The sequence below is a fragment of the Kogia breviceps genome, chromosome 5 (assembly GCF_026419965.1).
Source record: "Kogia breviceps isolate mKogBre1 chromosome 5, mKogBre1 haplotype 1, whole genome shotgun sequence".
NCBI lineage: Eukaryota > Metazoa > Chordata > Mammalia > Artiodactyla > Physeteridae > Kogia > Kogia breviceps.
In genome coordinates, this window is record NC_081314.1 from 76402739 (window position 1) to 76420281 (window position 17543).

General features: G+C 49.4%; 1 protein-coding gene across 1 annotated transcript; it reads left to right on the plus strand.

Moving 5' to 3' along the window:
* Window positions 1-234: 234 nt before the first annotated feature.
* FAM43A (family with sequence similarity 43 member A) lies at window positions 235-5015 on the plus strand. Its single transcript, XM_059064316.2, has one exon. The coding sequence runs from the start codon at window positions 1241-1243 to the stop codon at window positions 2528-2530; it is 1290 nt and encodes a 429-aa protein (XP_058920299.1). The 5' UTR covers window positions 235-1240; the 3' UTR covers window positions 2531-5015.
* The last annotated feature ends 12528 nt before the right edge of the window (window positions 5016-17543 follow it).

Below are 17543 nucleotides of genomic sequence, written 5' to 3' on the forward strand. Positions count from 1 at the left end.
GGAGACACACATCAGTGAGTTGCAGTTCAGGTTGGGGGTGGAGTGTCAGAATTCAAGTTGCTTTTCTGGTGGGGTAACCAAAGGTCTTGGCGATTTTTGTAGATAAATTCTACAGAATTTCTGCTGGTAAACTTGGGATTTAATTGCCAGATTGGACCGTTCTCCCCTTTCCCTCAACCAAAGGCTGCAACCAGGTCCCTTTAAGAGACCAGGAACCAGCCGGGCTTCCAAGCCCGAAACAGATACTCTTCTCTGCTCCTCCCCTGTCCCCGCGCGGCGAATGGTTCGTGCCGGCCTATATTTACCCGAGATCTTCCTCCCAGACGGCAAGGATGTGAGGCTGGCGAGGCCGCTACCGCTCGCGACACCGGAGGGGGCGCGCTGCAAAGGCGGGCAGCCGAGCCAGGGGATCCCGGGAGCGCAGTCGGACACCCTCCGGAGGGAAGAAATGAGGTAGCGACCGTCCCCGGAGCCGACCATGCGCACGCCCCGCCCTCGGAGCCCGGCGCTGCCCTGGCGGAGCCAGTCCGGACAGTGAGCCGGCGAAGCCCGAGTCCCCGGCGTCCTGCGGGAGAGAAGATGCAGTGAGCCACGGCGGGACTGCTGCGCTGGGCCCGCGGCGGCCAGCCGGACCCACCATCTGAGCGCACTTGGGGCAAGCAGCTGATTCTGGGACCCGCTCAGCCGAGGGGCTCTCTGCCTCCAGCACCCCTTGGGGGTGGGGAGCAACGAACCCTGGGCACACTCGCGGTTGAGTTTCCTCGGTTTCTGGCCCTAGCCCTGGGGATTGTGTGTGTGAGTGTGAGAGGGGGCCCCTTTTCACCTTCGCCGAGGAGTTCCTGCGTATTCTCGCACCATCCCGGCTGCTTTTGCTGCACGCGCGCATCCCTTTTTTCTAAAGACATTTTCTGCTCCACTCTCGTGCTTTCTCTCATTTTTCTTGCCCAAGACTCTTTGCCCTGGTCCTGCCCAGGCTGGGGTAAATCTGTGTGCTCCTCCCTCCCCCCATCCCCCTCCTTGCAGCTAAATCCTCTTTAAAAAAATTCTACCCGCTACCTCTTTCGGCGGGGTTCTCGAACATCTCCCCCGCCCGCACTCGCTCCGACTGGGCCACTCCCAGCAGAGTTTTATTTTTCGGTCTTGCCCCGGCTGGGCCCGGCCGGGGCGGGTGGCTCAACCGGGCTCTCAATCGGCGCTCCGCCGCCGCCGCCGCCCAGCTGCGCTGGGGCGCCCTCCGGAGATGCTGCCGTGGAAGAAGCACAAGTTCGAGCTGCTGGCCGAGGCGCCGCCACGGCAGGCGTCCAAACCCAAGGGCTACGCGGTGAGCCTGCACTACTCGGCGCTCAGCTCTCTGGCACGGGCGTGCCCCGAAGGCGCGCTCAGCCGGGTGGGCAGCATGTTCCGCTCCAAGCGCAAGAAGCTGCACATCACCAGCGAGGACCCAACTTACACCGTGCTCTACCTGGGCAATGCCACCACCATCCAGGCGCGCGGCGACGGCTGCACCGACCTAGCGGTGGGCAAGATCTGGAGCAAGAGCGAGGCGGGCCGTCAGGGAACCAAGATGAAGCTGACTGTGAGTGCGCAGGGTATCCGCATGGTGCACGCCGAGGAGCGTGCGCTGCGCCGCCCGGGCCACCTCTACCTGCTGCACCGCGTTACCTACTGCGTGGCGGACGCGCGACTGCCCAAGGTCTTCGCCTGGGTGTACCGGCACGAGCTCAAGCACAAGGCGGTAATGCTGCGCTGCCACGCGGTGCTGGTGTCCAAGCCCGAGAAGGCGCAGGCCATGGCCCTGCTGCTCTACCAGACGTCAGCCAACGCTCTGGCGGAATTTAAACGGCTCAAGCGGCGGGACGACGCTCGTCACCAACAGCAGGAGCTGGTGGGCGCGCACACCATCCCGCTAGTGCCTCTGCGCAAGCTGCTCCTGCACGGACCCTGCTGCTACAAGCCGCCTGTGGAGCGCAGCCGCAGCGCGCCCAAGCTCGGCTCCATCACCGAGGATCTGCTTGGCGAACAGCAGGAGCAGGAGCTGCAGGAGGAAGAGAGAGGGGTGCACACGGAGGGCTGCCCGGAGGAGGAGGAGGAGGGGGATGAGCAGGAGGACCGAGCCGGGGAGGGAGACCCGGCAGAGCAAGAGGCCGAGGCGCAGCGGGCGCTGGTGGTGGCCATGCACTTCGAATGCGGGGACTTGCTGGACACGCTGGAGAGTGGCCGCGAAGAGGCGCTGGGGGGCGGCGGGGTCTCGTCGGGCCCTGAGGCCGGGTCGCCGTCTCTGCTGCTGGGCAGCACCTCCGACATGAAGGCCGAGCTGTCCCAGCTTATTAATGATCTGGGAGAGCTCAGCTTCGGCAACGACGTGCGCAGCCTGCAGGCTGACTTGCGGGTGACGCGCCTACTGTCGGGTGAGAGCACGGGTAGCGAGAGCTCCATCGAAGGAGGGGGCCCGGAAGCCACCACTACCACCGCCGGCGACCAGTCCGACCCCGCCGACTGCGCCAGCCCAGACAAGCCCCACTCAGGCTGAGCTCCCAGCAATGTCTTGTGCGCGCCCCTGTTGCCCCATCGTGACCCTCCCCCCCTCCCGTCTCTCCACCACTTCCTTACCTTCCCGACCCCCCCAAAAAGGGGAAAGGGGACACTTGAGGCCCAGACCCTCCCCCACCCCCATACGTTTGGCTCTGTTTGAAGCAGGGCTCAGATTGCACGTGGAGATATGGTGGAGGGAAACCCTACAAGGAAGGGGGGGAGAGAGGCAGCCCTCTGGGGTCTGGGGAGGGGAAGGGCAGCTGGTGTTAGCAAAGCCCCGCAGGCCAGTTTCCTGTTTGTGGGCAGCTGGGACCTGAGGAGGAGGGGTTAACTTCCTCCACCAGCCCCCAACTGGGAGCGGCCTGGCGCTGTCACTGACATGTCATTAAAAAAAAAAAAAAAAAAAAAAGGATTTGCTCTCACAATGTTTGAGGCTTTAGTGCCACCTCCTTGCCCCCAGTCTTTTTGGTGCGAGAGCTTGGGTTGTTTACCTCAGACTCAGACCCTTGAAATTCTGCCAAATTCCTCAAATAACTGGTGGGGAAGGGAGGGGGGGAGAAAGAAAGTTGCATTTTGTTTACAGTTAAAGACATCTAATATCTAAAAAAGGAGTTTTCCTTTAGAAACACACACACCTTGCTCCCGCTCAAAAGATCTCACTCCATGATACTGTGTAAAATATTTTTGCACTGTTGTGAAGTATTTTTGACATTTTTTTTTTGTACATAACTATGTTCTCAGAGTCCAATGTTTATATCTTTTGCTGTGCAAAAGGGACATGTAAAATGTTGTTCAGTTGTATATACAGAAATGTGTATAAAACATTTTGTTATTTTTAAAGAGTAGCACTGCTCTGGTTCTGTTTGCCGGCCAGTGGGGAGAGAATAAAGAGGAAAATTTAACAGAACAGGTGAGCGTCTAGACCTGCTTCAGAAAATGCTTGGCTGTGGGGCTGTGCGGCAGAGGGTGTGACCTAGCTGGGATGGAGTGGGAGGACAGTCTTTGTTCTTTGCGGGCTTGGAGGTAATTAGGGAAGGGGAACCCAGTTTATGCATAGCCTGGGGCCTTTCTGGTCCTCTGCAGCTCTGGGTGCTGCAGCTGGGACCATATTCTTCACTTATTATTAGTTGTGTGAGCGTAGGCTTCTTCTGGCTTCTTTGAGGCAATTCTTGGAGATGCCGGGTGAGTTCTGTTCCTCGTTGCCAGACCTGTGAGGTTATTTAGGGAGGGGTGACTTTCAAGGTCTTCTGAGGTTTTACCGCCTCCTTCTGTGGTTCACCTTTTCCTTTCCAGACAGCTCAAGGAGCTTTAGAGATGTGAATTAGAGAACTAAGGAAAGTCCCCATGATGCTCTCTGAGGAGTGGGAGCATCTCTGTTTTTCCTGGGAGGAAAGTCAAGGAGAGAGGAAAGTGGAAAGGTTCCAGTCATGGCTTGAATGAGTCATGGTGCACGTGCGGTGGGGTCGGGTCAGGGGCAGGTGGAAGAGCCTATTTCCTTTCCTTCTACAACCCAGCATGACCCAGTGGGAGAATGGTTTGGAGGTCAAGGCAGAGGACTGTTAGAGCTTGGTCTGTGTGTGTGTCTTAGCGTTTTCATGCTTTCCGGGTGTTTGTTTCTGTTGTAAACTCCAAACAGATGTCTCTAGTTTGGCTACGCCCGATCAGCTGGAAGCTGTAATAAGATTCTGCCAAAACTGTGCCTTTTGCAAACTATTTTTTCCCTTTGCCCCTATGGGCCTCTTTTCCTGTGTTGCAGAAATTGATCGCTTGCCTGGTCTTCCCTAGTGTAGTGTCCTGAGGCCCTTGGTTTTGTTTTCATCATAAATATGTTCTGAGCAGCTAGACCCAGTGATCCCAAGGAGTCTGGAATTCACTGGAGCCATAGAGGAAGCGGGGGTGGGGGTGGGGGGGGGTAGATTTTCATCCTAATTAACAGGAGTGGTTCAGGCATAAGATGATCTTTAGAAAAGCAAAGGGTGGGTGGGAAACTGAAAAATATTCAGAGTCACTTTCTGAGGGCATTAAAACAAGGCCTATCTTATATTTCTCTTCTATTATATTTTGGTTTGGTTGAGAGTCCCTAGCCCTTTTGTTGAATACCTCAGCTACACATTATTGGATGATGTTTTCAAACCCCCAGGTAGAGAGAGGGCAAGAAAGTCAGCTGTGGGTCATCGCTAGTTTGCATGGTTAGATTTCACATTTCAGTAATTTCATATTTCAAATTATTTCTATGCACTGCCAGTTCCTTTGCTGCTTGAAAGTGATGAGAACATTAACCACGGTGAAGATCATTTGATGAATACTTGGGGGTGGGGCAGGGTCTTCATGTCTTCCTTCTTAATCCAGTTGATGTGTCCAGTGAGAATGCCAAGGTGGCTTTCGTCTGTGACTGATGGGGGTATGGTGATTGGTCAGAAAGTTCAGACAAATGACATTTACACCAACACCATCAATAAATATAAGGCAACTGTCTCTTTAAAGTCTGATTTTTCCTGTTATCTGATTTATAAATAGGGAAGGGGTGTTTAGGCGGCGAGGAAGGAGAAAGAAGAAAATAAGCAGACTGCAAAAGAACCAGCTCTCTCTTTCCCTCCCACCACTGGCGCCCTCCCTTTCCCTCTTTCCCCCCCTCTACTTTTTGGCTTTTATCCCCACTGCACCCCAGGGCTCTGGCTGATGTAATTCTAGAAGAGATGCGAAGGTGATACATGATTCACCTCTTCTTACATCTCAGTCTTCCAGGGATGACATCACTAGCGTAAGGAGAGATGTTTTAAATGAAAAAACAAAACCAAACAAAACTGGAAAACCAATTTACTCTTGACACTCAGAGGGAAAAGAGTGGTGTGACAAAAGCACAGTGAAGTAGAGGAAATACACGTTCCAGAAAGCACCTGAAGTCTGGTTTATTCATCAAATTTAGCTTTTCCATCTCGCAAGGTGAGGCTCACGTTTCTCCTTTACTACCCGATGGTACTTTAAATGCAGTGAGACTCTTGCCACAGTCTTCCCCAGCCTAAGTAATCCTTGGTGTCCAACACTGCAGCCTTGACTGCACGAGACATGGAGTGACTTCTGGCTGAAAGAGAGATCATTGCAGGGGTGGCCGCATGCGTCCACGGAGGAGGTGTTTCTCCACCTCTCTCGGCACAAACATCCCCTGTTTGTACAATTTTTGTGTGTGTTGAGGCAGAAGGAGAGAGTAAAATAAACAATGGTATTACATAGCCTCTCAACTATTACAGTGTCAGACAACACCCACTCTATACACACGCATGCTCCCCCCTAAAGAAAACCTTCCCCCTCACTGCCCCTCAGTCAGCAGAAGAGTAGATTTTAAACAAATTAGAAAGGCTCTGTTATACTAAGAAAGCACAATGCCCTCCCAGGGACAGAGTTGCTTTTAAGGGTTCTGTTTGTGAAAGGAGAAGAAAATGGCTGGTACAATCCACCCCTGGCACCACACTGTAGATTAGAAAACCTCATGGGAGTCACCAAGAACCATGAGAAACGTTAACAATTCTATTAGAAGCTAGTTGCCCTCATTTCTAAAGGGTTTAGTAATGTAACAAGAAGAGCTCTTTCCTCTGTGTGGTATGCAACCATAGCCTTAGCATCTGCTGGTAAGTGATGCATGACAGAGCTAGCAATGTGCGTGGACTTTTTGTGCTAGGAGCCTTGCCTGACACGTGGGAAACTACTCAGGGCTCCAGGCAGGCAGGAGGCCCCTAGGGCCAGGGCGCTCTATACTCTTGGCACCTGGTTTTTCTGTACTTGGCCACATCTGTCTCTAGGTATTTTTTGATTTCCTCTTTGATTTCTTCAGTGATCCATTGGTTGTTTAGTAGCATATTGTTTAGCCTCCACATGTTTGTGTTTCTTTCCATTTTTTCCTTATAGTTGATTTCTAGCCTCATAGTGTTGTGGTTGCAAAAGATGCTTGTTATGATTTCAGTTTTCTGAAATTAACCGAGGCTTGCTTTGTGACCCAGCACGTGATCTACCCTGGAGAATGTTCCATGTGCTTGGCCCCATCTGGATCTGGCTTTATGGTTAGCTGGGGCCTTTCCTGCTCCTGCTGGCTCATCCATGTTCACAATGTGCCTGGGACCAACCCCACTTCCTGCCCTTCCCCCCCCAGCCAGCTCTGGAGTGATCCAATCTGAACAGCCTTGACTAACCATCATTTTCGTGGTTTGAATGGCTAGGTGGCCCTGCAGCTTGGCATTAATTCCTTTACCGCTCTAGGGATGCTCAGTGGTACCAGCAAAGGCCCTTGTTTCTAACCCCCAGGGAGAGCAGCCCTTCCGACCACCTCCTTTCCTGTTTGTCTTCTTCATCTATCTCCCACCCCACTTCCTCCTATAACACATCATTCCCCTTGGGCTTCTCCTATTACCCAGCTTCCCACCTGATCCTGGCTTCATTTTTCCTTCTTCCCACAAACTAGTTCAGACTTTAATCACATGGAAGAAAAGAAAGCTCAAACTTTAAAGGAAAAACAAACCAAGCACACAGTCATCCATCAGTACCAATCCTGCAACTCCAAGGCATGCTTTGGCCCTGCCCACCCCCCATTTAGAAATGAACAAATGAGGTACAGAGGGGTGATGTCCTGCCCAAAGTTATACAAGGAGACACCAAGACCCAGGGGTCCAAAATCCTAAACCCATGCTCTTTTCACATTCCTCCAGTTTTTATGGCTTATAACTAGATTTTTAGCTTTGGGATGGCAGAAACTGGCAGTTGAATAGTTCTTTGTTTCCCCCTTTCTTTCTTTCTTTCTTTTTTTTTTTTTTGGCGGTACGCGGGCCTCTCACTGTTGTGGCCTCTCCCATTGTGGACCCCACCCAGGCTCCGGACACACAGGCTCAGCTGCCATGGCTCACAGGCCCAGCTGCTCCACAGCATGTGGGATCTTCCCAGACTGGGGCACGAACCCGTGTCCCCTGCATTGGCAGGTGGACTCTCACCCACTGCGCCACCAGGGAAGCCCCCCCTTTCTTCTGTACCCCTACATTTTACACATGGTAGATGCTGGATGATAAACTTGTGTGCCATTCTTCAACATGCCACTCCCACCAACAAGTGCGCATGAGTGTCTACTAGCTGCACAATGCTGAAGGTAGAGGGGCCAGGTGTCTGTCTTCCTGGCAAGGATGCTGCTGGTGGGTGGGGTGGCCACCCCCAGAGGAACTTGGTCTCCTCTTGTTTCCACCCATGAGGTCTGGTCTGGCAAGGCCTTGCCCTAGAAGAGCAGGTGTAGTTTGAGGGTGGGGGAGCTCTTTCCCTTGCAGCATATTTATTAATCATCTCTATCCCTCCTGGTTGGCTGAATTCTCCCAGGACAGGCATGTGACTTTAGGCATCTCTGATTCACCATACTTAGCATAGAGCCCAACACCTAGTAGGTGCTCAGGAAATGCTAAGGAGGGAGTAAAGGGGGTGATTCCACTTCATGCTATGAGAATAGGGCTGATAAAGTTCAAGGTCATCACCCAGATGGAGGAGCCAAGGTTTTAAGGATATTATGTTTGGAAGGGAGGGACGACTGGGATTCAGTTGACTCCTCCACTCCACATCAGGTAGATTCAGTTCTCAAGATTTTCCTTGGAACTTCCCAGACCTTGTTAGGGAAGGGATGGTTCTGGTTTGGAGAAGGATGGTTTACTTAGAATTAGCTTTAATGGAATTGTAGTCACCAAAGTTATTGCCCATATCCCTCCCTGTAATTTGAGCCAAATGAAGGCTCGCAAAATGTTGTATGGCAGAAACCTGAAAGAAGAGCCTTGAATCCAGGCCTTGAAGTGATGTGGACTCTGTCTGCACTGACCCAGTCAAGTTACTTCCCCTCTCTAGCCTTGGGATCCTCATAGGTAAAATGGATGGGTTGCATTAGATAATAGCAAAACTAATGTTCTGAATTAAAGAAGGAGCAAAGGTTAAGGTCAAGTGTGTTTCTGCCTTCCTCCATCCCCTAGTGTGTGAGAATAGAAGAAACCTCTAACTGTGGGCTAGAAACTGTCTGGGGCTCTGGGGACATCTTTAGGACTCACTGTGGCCTGGACCCTCACCAGAGTCTAATTTGAAGGTGATGTTCTCTTGGCCAAGCCAGAGCAAGAGTGGCCTGCTAGAAATCCCTTTCACTACCTCAAAACTTGGAGGCCATGCTGTGTCCTAAAATGCAGACTGATACTGTATCTAAGGGCCAGGTTAGGAAACATAAAATAACTTGCCCTAAGATCACTCAGCAAGTTGGGACCAGAAGTTAGGTCTCCTAGCTCCAAGTCCTACCCTCTTTTTCTCTGTATTTTTTTGGTTGGGATAAGTTAGTTTGAAAGCAACCCACCCACTCTCCAAGGAAATTTGGCAGAGCCCAGGCATCTGATCAAAAGACCATAAGGGCACCTGGTAGCACGGCATTTTGTTTTCCTAACAAGGGAGACCAGGACCCACAGGCAACGAGTCTGGGAGTAAGAGGCAGTAGGCATATCCTGGGGCATCTCCCCACCCTCTTGCTCCTCCCTATTCCAGGACCCATCCCAATCCTGGATCCCTCTCCTAGGGGAATTTATTCTTTGCTGCCTGTCGGGGATTCTCCCTCCCCTCTGTTCCAGGATTAGCCCACAATGAATGGCTCAAGAGGTCAACAGCTCACTCCAAGATCATCTACTCTCCCTGAGAGCCTGAGAGCCAGACGAACCTCAGCGCACTTCCAGACCAGTCCCTTCCTTTTATAGATGAGGACACTGAGCTCAGAGAAGGGAAAGGACTCGTTCAGGTGTTGCAGGGAGCTTATAGTGGAGCCACGATTAGAACTCAGGCTTCTATTTTCTCCCCTCACTGCCTTGGTGACATGGGCCAAGTGTGTGTGTGAAGCACAGGGCCTGCCTCCCTCCCTTCCCTAAGTGGTAATGTTCGCACTTTTGCATCCTCAAGCTATTGTTCCTAAAGCCTACAGTGTGTCCCAAACTCTTACCTAAGTGGCCTTTTCAGGGAACTGACATTTTAATAGGGTATTCTTGGATATTAAAAGCCTTTGAGATATAAAACCCCATAATAAGAGAATTTCAGGCGCCGTGATGTAGGAGGCCAGAATAGGCAGGAAATAATGTTTTAGGGCAGGGAATACCTCTCCTAACGTTACAGATGTTCTAGCATCATAAGCCACGTTCCTAAAGGTCACACTCTTGCAGCTGAACTCATACACAGAGGAAGTGATGTTTCCAAGGTCTCATGAGTTCAAGGAGGGAGGGAGGCTGGGTAGGGCCACTGAGTCCTACTATCAGTTCTGTGTGCCAGATCAGGGCTTGCAAATGATTCCCAGGCACCATCTAAAGATCTACAAAACCATCAGCAGTTCCTTGTCCACAGCTGCTGTCTGTCCTCCACCAAGGCTTTCTCTGCAGATAAACCTGTCTTAGCCTTTGCAGGCTAACTCGTCCTCCATGTCCTCGATTCCCAGGGAAAATGCTCACACTACCTGATTTCCAGTAGAGGAGCTCATCTCTTTAAAGAGCATCATGAGATCAGGTGATTCTGTTTGTGCCCGCATCAAACCACACTCCTTACCCGAAGGAGATGTGGAGCCACACCAAGGTGTGTGGGACCCTTCCTCTCATATCTGTAGCAGTTGTTGCTGATGAAGAAAGCTCACAGAGCCCATGGCTGGTCACCCTTTTGGAGGTGTTCGTGTTGATGAAGTCCAAAGAGGTTTTAGTTATGTAATATGTCTGCCACTTCATGTCTTTGACCCAGGTCTTAGCAAATGTCCAATATTAACTGACAAATGAAATAACTGGGGGGCTAGGGTGGGGTGGGGGGCAGTATTCTTGTGGATGAGACTGTGGGTAGAGCCAAAAGGGAATTGGACTTGAGACCTGGTTCTAGCCTTGGTTTTCCCGTATATCAGCTCTTTGACCTTGGGCAAGTTTCTTTTTGTGAAATGGAGGTAGTAATAGCTAACCAAATGATCTCTCAAAATCTAAATGTTGGATAAGTCAGTGCTCTAGGTAAAGAGCAGTCCAGGAAAGGAGTGGTGGCTGCTGGAATATTCAGATTGAAATAACACAGACGGGATGAGTGATCCTCAGTGGGGCTCCTCCACAGAGGGAATGTATAGCTGGGCAGGGACATTTTCCATGAAACGTATTCCAGGGACCCAAGGAGGGAAAACAGGCAAACACAAGGAAGTAATCTATTAAGAATAGGAAACAGTAGGTGGGCATTCAAATGGCATGCTTTATGTGGAAAGATTATGGCCCAATTTTCCGTCTGAAGCTCTAGATAGCCACCTGAACTATGTGGCTCCACCTCCAGCCCAATCTCTTCCATCGGCTGTGGCGGGAGAGCGTGGCAACTGCCTGTGTTCTCTGGCTAGATTTTTATTTGTTCTCTGTAACACACACACACACACACACACACACACACACACACACGCAGTACTTCCCGAAACTTTCCACAAATATTCACAATCATGATTTCATTTACTTCTCAAATGGATGTCCCTGAAATGGACACGGTTCTCTTAGAGTGATTCTTTATACTATTTTCTAGAAATGTGGAAGTTCTGAGGTGTTCCTTGGAGACATGCTATGTAGATAGAGTACACACAGGAATAATGAGGATCCTCTTGTTCTGATGGAATTGGTGTGTGTGTGTGTGTGTGTGTGTGTGTGTGTGTGTGCGCACGCGCACGCATGTGCAAGTTCCTGTGGGTATGCCTGGGACTGTGCTCTAGGACGCAGCTGAGCTGTACTGTAAACTCAAGATGTTGTGCTTGGCATTAGTGTGAAAAGATCAGTGAAAACTCACAGCGCAATGTGAGAGCTATGCTGACCCTCCCAGATTTCGGCCAAGAAAAACTTCAAATCACGTCACCCTTTCCTTTCCATTGTACTATGAGTCTTCTTTTTGGCTTGTTTTTAATCTTAAAGGATCCTTAAACTAAGAAATCACCAGTTTCCTTGAGGAATGCTCTATATTGTGGGAGACCACAATCCACAGGGGCCTCTGCTAGGATGACCACAGATTCTGGTTTGCTCAGGACAGTCCCCATTTATGCCTGATGTCCGTACATAATTATAGTAGAACCACATTTCACTCTCAAAAGTGTCCTAGTCTGGATGATAAATTATATGTTTCCCTACCTATTACCTAGATAATTTTGACCTTAACCTGTGCATGTCTTTATCCATGCATTCCAGTTCTCTCCTTCACTGGAGAAACATTTATAATGCACCTACTGTGTGCCAAGCACTGTGCTGGCTGTGCGGTGAGGTGGATGAGTCTGAGGTGGGGGATGGGGTGCACCTAGGGAAACAAGAAGGTATCCCTGCTATAATGGAGCTTGTAATCCAGTGGAAGAGACCAAAACATGTAATACCTGTACAACCTAAAAAGAAGTATGGGCAGTCAGTGTGTAAAGTATTGAGGGAACTCAGGACAAGCAGCCAACCCACCACTACCCAGCCAAGTGAGGGAGAGATGGTCATAGAGGGCTTCACAAAAGAGATAGTTATCCTTTTCAACCATCAAGATGGTCTTCTCAAAGACTCTGACTGAGTTAAAACTTTGCCTCATCTGGGTTCTGGAGGAAGTATAATCCTCCAAAACTATTTCTTTTTTTAAATAAAAGGGTGAGATTGGAGGATGCTTTTGAGAATTTTCTACTTGCATCCTCTCTCCAGCCCTGTACTTCCGAAGGCCATTTTAGAAGAATATTTGGGTTTTCTTCCTCATTGGTCCATTTCTTGATCCACGAACTTGGCAACCAGAAGGAATAGAATATGTTGGGTATAATTAAACAGGGTAAAGAATGTTAACTGCTTTAACAAGTCCCATAATCTTACTGGCTTAACATAAGGAGAGCTTATTTCTCACCTATGCAATATTCAGTGTGAATACTTGTGGTTGTCAAGCAGTCATTTAGGGACCCAGGTTCCTTCTACATTGTGGCTCTACCATCTTCTAGAGCAGGAGACATGGCCCAAGTTGGACTTGCTGGCTGTTTTTGTATATGAAGTTTAACTGGAACACAGTCATGCTCATCCATTCACACATTGTCTATGACTGCTTTGCACTATGGCAGCAGACTGGAGTAGTTGCAACAGTCTGTATAGCCCACAAGCCTAAAATATTTGCCATCTGGTCCTTTACAGAAAAAATTTGCTGACCTCTATCCTAGTACCTCAAAATTCTCTCTGGGTCACCTGTTTCCGGCTAGAGAAAGTCTTCCAGTGGACAGAGAAAAAGTGTGCATGATCATTTGGAGGTTTTAATGGGCAGGCCTAGAAGTGACACACACAACTTCTCACCATGTTCCATTGGCCAGAATTCAGTTCGTGGTTACATGTAACTGCAAGGCCAGCTGGGAAGTGTAGTCCAGCAGTATGCTCATAAGGAAAGGGAAATGGACTTGAGGAAGAGATACACAGTCTCTGCAACAGAGACTCTTCATCTTATGACCACAGGCCCAGGTTTAGATGAGCTGAGACTTTAGGAGGATCAGAGGAAAACTGTTATTTATAAAAGTTTGTGAAGACAGTCATCATTCAGTCTGCACTTGGTCCTAAGGGCTGCTTTGAAGAGCTCAGGACCCAGAGTTCAAGTAACTTTTCAGAAACAGTTGTTGCAAACATTAGCCCAACACTAGAAGGATTTTTGAGGGAAACTGTCCCCTCCCTGGGGGCTCTGTGAATTCCTACAGCCTTTGGGAGCAGAGCTCTCTTTCTCCTGAGACAACCCAGCCCCTGGATGACAGCTCTGATTCTTGAAAAGTTCTTCTAAGATTTGTCACACTGCCCTGTGAAGCTGCAGAGAACAAGTCAGCGAATTCTTCCTTGGTCAGACCCAACCGCCTTCAGGGAGATGCCTGGGTTCTTCCCTCCTACAAAGGCCTCAGCTCCTCCCACCAGGGACCCAGACACCTGGGGAGAGGATGGCTCTGCTTTTCCAGTGAGAGGGAGACCTGGATAGATGTTTGAGTGGTCACTGCAAGTTCTGGGAAGGTCCTAAGTGAATTGCACTGTCCCCCAGAGGTCTGAGAGAGGTCCCACTGTCCCATGTCAGAAATGCCTCTACTGGGCTTCCCTGGTGACGCAGTGGTTAACAATCTGCCTGCCAATGCAGCGGACACAGGCTCAAATGCTGGTCCAGGAAGATCCCACATGCCATGGAGTAACTAAGCCCATGAGCCACAACTACTGAGCCCTCGTGCCACAACTACCAAAGCCTGCGTGCCTAGAGCCCGTGCTCTGCAACAAGAGAAGCCACCTCAATGAGAAGCCAGCGCACCACAACGAAGAGTAGCCCCTGCTCGCTGCAACCAGAGAAAGCCTGTGCGTGCGCAGCAGCGAAGACCCAATGCAGCCAAATATAAATAAATAAATAAATTTGTGTATATATATATATATATATATATATATATATATATATATAAAAGAAATGCTTCTACTAAACAGCTCAATATGCATAGTGACCCGGAGGAGGGCAGGAGAGGGGGACTTTATACTTTATATTATACTAGACTGGCTGAATTTTTTTTTTATTAGCATGCTACATTTATAATAAACTAATCTAATTTTTAAAAAGCATTGTATAGTGCATTTTAGAAATATTTTAATTCAAAATAGTATTTTTGAAAAGGCTTAGGGTACCTAACAGGATTAACTGGGAAATTTACTGGTGTGGGTGTTAATAGAATATGGCATTACTTTATTCATTATTATTCTTTGATAAGTTTAGAGATAAACTAGCAAATAGTTTAAATAAATGCATCATTATCGAGAAAAAAAAGAAGAAAGGAAGGAAGAGAGGGAAAAAAAAGAAAACAAAGGCAACAAGCTGTGTCTCTTCCAGAGGTAACCACCACATGGGGAGAAGCACAGGATTCCAACTCAGAGACCTGGGTTCGCAGGGCATTCTACAAGGCTCCCTGTGTGACGTTGCACAAAGAGGTGCATTTCTCCTAGGTCTGATAAATTTGTAAACAGGGTAATTATGCTTCCTTATGGCATTGTGCAATTCAAAGGAAATCACATATATAAACCACCTCTTATGGAAAAGCATGACACAAATGTGAGGAATTTTCCTTGCTGACAGTTGGGTCTCAGGCGGATCGGGAAGCATGCCCCGGAGGGATTCTGGCCATGTGGTGGCCAAGCCTGCTCTATCCTTCTCTAGTTGCTTCCTGGGAGTTCCACTTCCCCCAAAACTTCTTGAGGATGGAGACCTATTTCCTAGAGACCTGAATTACTAAAGGCTAGACCTTAGATTGGGGTCTGTCCAAGGGACTCTCGCCCCTGGGAGACTCTTCTGGTCAGTGATCCCTCCGACACTCCAAACTTCCCTCCTTCTGAGGAGACCACCCTTCTGTGTAGCATACCTTACAAAGGATCCTCTTAGCCATTTTCTCTTCTGATGCTCATAACCACTCAAGGGAGGCAGGCTGAGCAACATAAATAACTCAATTTTCAGGTGAGAGACCTAGGGGTTGAAGAATGGAATGGAGTAGAAAGGAAGGCCACCACAAGTGTTTAGCACCTACTGTATGCAAGGCAAAGTGCTGGGCACTTCCAGTGCATGCATCTCATGGTGGTGGAGTAAGTAACGGGCAGGTCTGGGACTGTGGTCCAGGCCTTCAGATTCCAAGTGCTCTACAAGCACAGAATGGCACGAGGCAGGGAGATTATGAGCAAGGGATACTGGGAGATGGCTGGGTAGACAGGCAGGAGAGTAATAGGGAGAGGGGCAGGTCGGGGTGCGGAGGGGAGGTTGGCAGCTGCTGGCAAGTACGAGGCTATGGATGGGGTCTGGGCCATAGTTCCCATTATGTGTCTGTCATCAAAGTGCCCAAATAAATAAAGGTTTGCAATTACAGGGAGACATGGGTTTGGGACTCTCCCAGCAGCAGAGCCCAGATGTTAATTAAGCCTAAGATAGGTTATTATCTCTCTCCATTGGATTGAACAGAGGGAAATTGACGCAGATGGCAGGTTGGGGACTTGCCCATGTGTGTTATGTGTTCTTATTTCTGGTTTTTAAGGGGCACCTAACCTGGGGCTCTGGGGTACAGCCAAAGGGAAGGAGGCCACATTTAAGTGCTAGTCACTGAGGACATTTCCCACTCCTCCCTCACAGTTAAGGAAGGGCCTGCCTAGGCACTCAGCGTTTGCCCTGTGGCTTTCTTTTTTTTTTTTTTTTGTATTGTGGTACACGGGCCTCTCACTGTTGTGGCCTCTCCCTTTGCGGAGCGCAGGCTCTGGACGCACAGGCTCAGTGGCCATGGCTCACGGGCCCAGCCGCTCCGCAGCATGTGGGATCTTCCCAGACCGGGGCACGAACCCGTGTCTCCTGCATCGGCAGGCGGATTCTCAACCACTGCGCCACCAGGGAAGCCCTGCCCTGTGGCTTTCTGAAGCCACCTGACTTGTGTTCCCACAATGGGGCTGCCACAGAGCCAGAGAGCAGAGTGTGGGGTGCAGAGTACAGGAACCCTGCAGGCTGTTCCATCCTAAAGTCCTCAGTGCAGCTAGGCAGGGAGGTATTAAAATAGGCAACAACCAGTGCAGCATGTTCACCTACCCATCTGAATGGACACTGGCTGTAGCACTGGCCTAGTGCGGGTCTTAGGGACCTCTGTCTGGCCAGGTGCTAACTCTTTGATTACTGAATCTTGGACAAGTGTGTGTGTGTGTGTGTGTGTGTGTGTGTGTGTGTGTGTGTGTGTGTGTGTGTTGGGGGGGTAGGGGGTCCAGAGGAAGGGCCAGGTGGTCAGGGCGACCCAAGAAGCACTACTGCAGGGAGGCTTGGGTCAGTGGCTATTTACCAATAGATATGGAAATATTTCAATGTTTTACCAATCAATATGACTGTACTAGCAGAATATCAATCATGAGAAAAGTACTTTTTTATCTGTAATTTATGAGTATCAAATATTTTATTATAATAATAATATTTTATTAATAATAAAATGATGACATGTAGTCCCTTCATAACAGCACTATTGGACTTTGCTTTCATGCCTATTTTCTAATGGGCTGCCTTTCAGATACCAAGAAGTTGTTTCTTTTCTTTTCTTTTTTTTTTAATAAAGAACAATAATTATGTTTGAATTTCACTTTCTTTTCTTTTTTTAAATTAACTGATTTATTTATTTATGGCTGTGTTGGGTCTTTGTTGCTGCGTGCAGGCTTCCTCTAGTTGCGATAAGCGAGGTCTACTTTTCGTTGTGGTGCACGCATTTCTCATTGCGGTGGCTTCACTTGTGGCGGAGCACAGGCTCTAGGCACGGAGGCTTCAGTAGTTGTGGCATGTGGACTCAGTAGTTGTCGCTCACGGGCTCTAGAGCGCAGGCTCAGTAGTTGTGGCGCATGGGCTTAGTTGCTCTGCGGCACATGGGATCTTCCCAGACCAGGGCTTGAACCCGTGTCCCTTGCATTGGCAGGCGGATTCTTATCCACTGCACCACCAGGGAAGTCCCAAGAGGATGTTTCTGATTGGCTGGTCAGTGGACTGGGAGCCTTGCTTAACTCTTGCTTTTGGGGTCGTGGGGAGAGTAAGTTTTTCTTTCTTCCTCAGTGTCTTCCATCAGTAAGATACATTTACATTGTTGCAAGATAGATGGTCACCTGTGCGTAAGCCACCTGTGTCTGTCCACCTTTGTAGATCAGGTAACTGTATATTGATGAAAAAGTGGGTTGCTTAGGGGTCAACCTTTTATTCTAAGCATCATTTGGAACCACTGAACAGAAACTACACTCCTAATATCATGTGTGTGGTGCGGGGTACAGAGGGAGGGCCTGGGGGGCCAGGGTGGCCAGGGTGACACAAGCAGGAGGACCGCAGGGAGGCCTGGGTCAATGGCTATTCACTCACAGGTGTTTACCAACAAGTACTTCTCTGCTAATCTACCGAGCAAAAGAAGAGTGCCATTCTTTGGTTGGGGACTTGGAAGAGTGGTCAGCCATCATTTTCAAGCAAAAGCTGTGGAGTGACATGGACTCCTC

Coding starts and splice junctions, on each gene's coding strand:
- FAM43A (XM_059064316.2), top strand. CDS start 1,241: ATGCTGCCGTGGAAGAAGCACAAGTTCGAGCTGCTGGCCGAGGCGCCG.